This window comes from Microtus ochrogaster, chromosome X (assembly GCF_000317375.1).
Source record: "Microtus ochrogaster isolate Prairie Vole_2 chromosome X, MicOch1.0, whole genome shotgun sequence".
In the NCBI taxonomy this organism is placed as follows: Eukaryota; Metazoa; Chordata; class Mammalia; order Rodentia; family Cricetidae; genus Microtus; species Microtus ochrogaster.
This window is the reverse complement of record NC_022026.1, coordinates 58,637,951-58,638,779: the sequence shown is the minus strand read 5'-3', so window position 1 is coordinate 58,638,779 and position 829 is coordinate 58,637,951. Positions and strand designations below refer to the sequence as shown.

The following is an 829-nucleotide window of genomic DNA, read 5'->3' as shown; positions in this document are numbered from 1 at the left end:
GGAGGGGACGACGGCCAGCGCCGTGCCTCGGTTTACCCCCTGCGCTCTCCCCCCCCCCAGGACAAGGACCTGAAGCAGTACCTGGACGACTGCGGCAACGTCATCCACGCCCACAACGTCAAGGTGGGGGGCGGGCGCACGCACGGCCGGGGGGCGGGGGGACCCCAGAAATCGGGGTTTTCCCCCCGAAAAATCTTAATTTTCCCCAAAAATGATATTTTTCACCCAAAAATGATGTTCTTCTCCCAAAAAGATGTTTTTCACCCAAAAATGAGGTTTTTCCCCCAAAAATTGTTTTTTCCCCCAAAACGATGTTTTTCTCCCCAAAATAATGTTTTTCCCCCAAAATCATGTTTTTCCCTCAAAAAAAGATGTTTTTCTCCAAAAATGATCTTTTTACCTCAAAAATGATGTTTTTCTCCCAGAAATGTTTTTTCCCCTAAAAAATATTTTCCAAAAATGATGGTTTTTTTCCCCAAAAAATGATGTTTTTTCCCCCAAAAAATGTTTCTTTCCCCTAAAAAATGATATTTTTCTTCCAAAAATGATGTTTTCTTCCCAGAAATACGATGTTTTTCCCCAGAAATATGATGTTTTTCCCAAAATGATGTTTTCCTCCCAAAAGAAATCATGCTTTTCTCCCCAAAATGATGTTTTCCTCCCAAAAATGATAATTTTTTCCTCCCAAAATGATGATCTTTTCCCGGTTTTCCCCCCAAAATGATGATTTTTTCCCCGGTTTTCCCACGCCCACAGCTCTTCCTGTTCCAGCTGCTCCGCGGCCTGGCCTACTGCCACCGGCTGAAGGTGCTGCACCGTGACCTCAAGC

General features: G+C 44.5%; 1 protein-coding gene across 1 annotated transcript in view; it reads left to right on the top strand.

Moving 5' to 3' along the window:
- Positions 1–829, top strand: part of Cdk16 (cyclin dependent kinase 16) — a 27,120-nt gene that overhangs the window by 18,363 nt on the left and 7,928 nt on the right. Inside the window, exons 7-8 of the mRNA XM_013350654.2 lie at positions 61–123; positions 757–827. Coding sequence (XP_013206108.2) covers positions 61–123; positions 757–827 — 134 coding nt within the window. The remainder of the gene's footprint in view (positions 1–60; positions 124–756; positions 828–829) is intronic.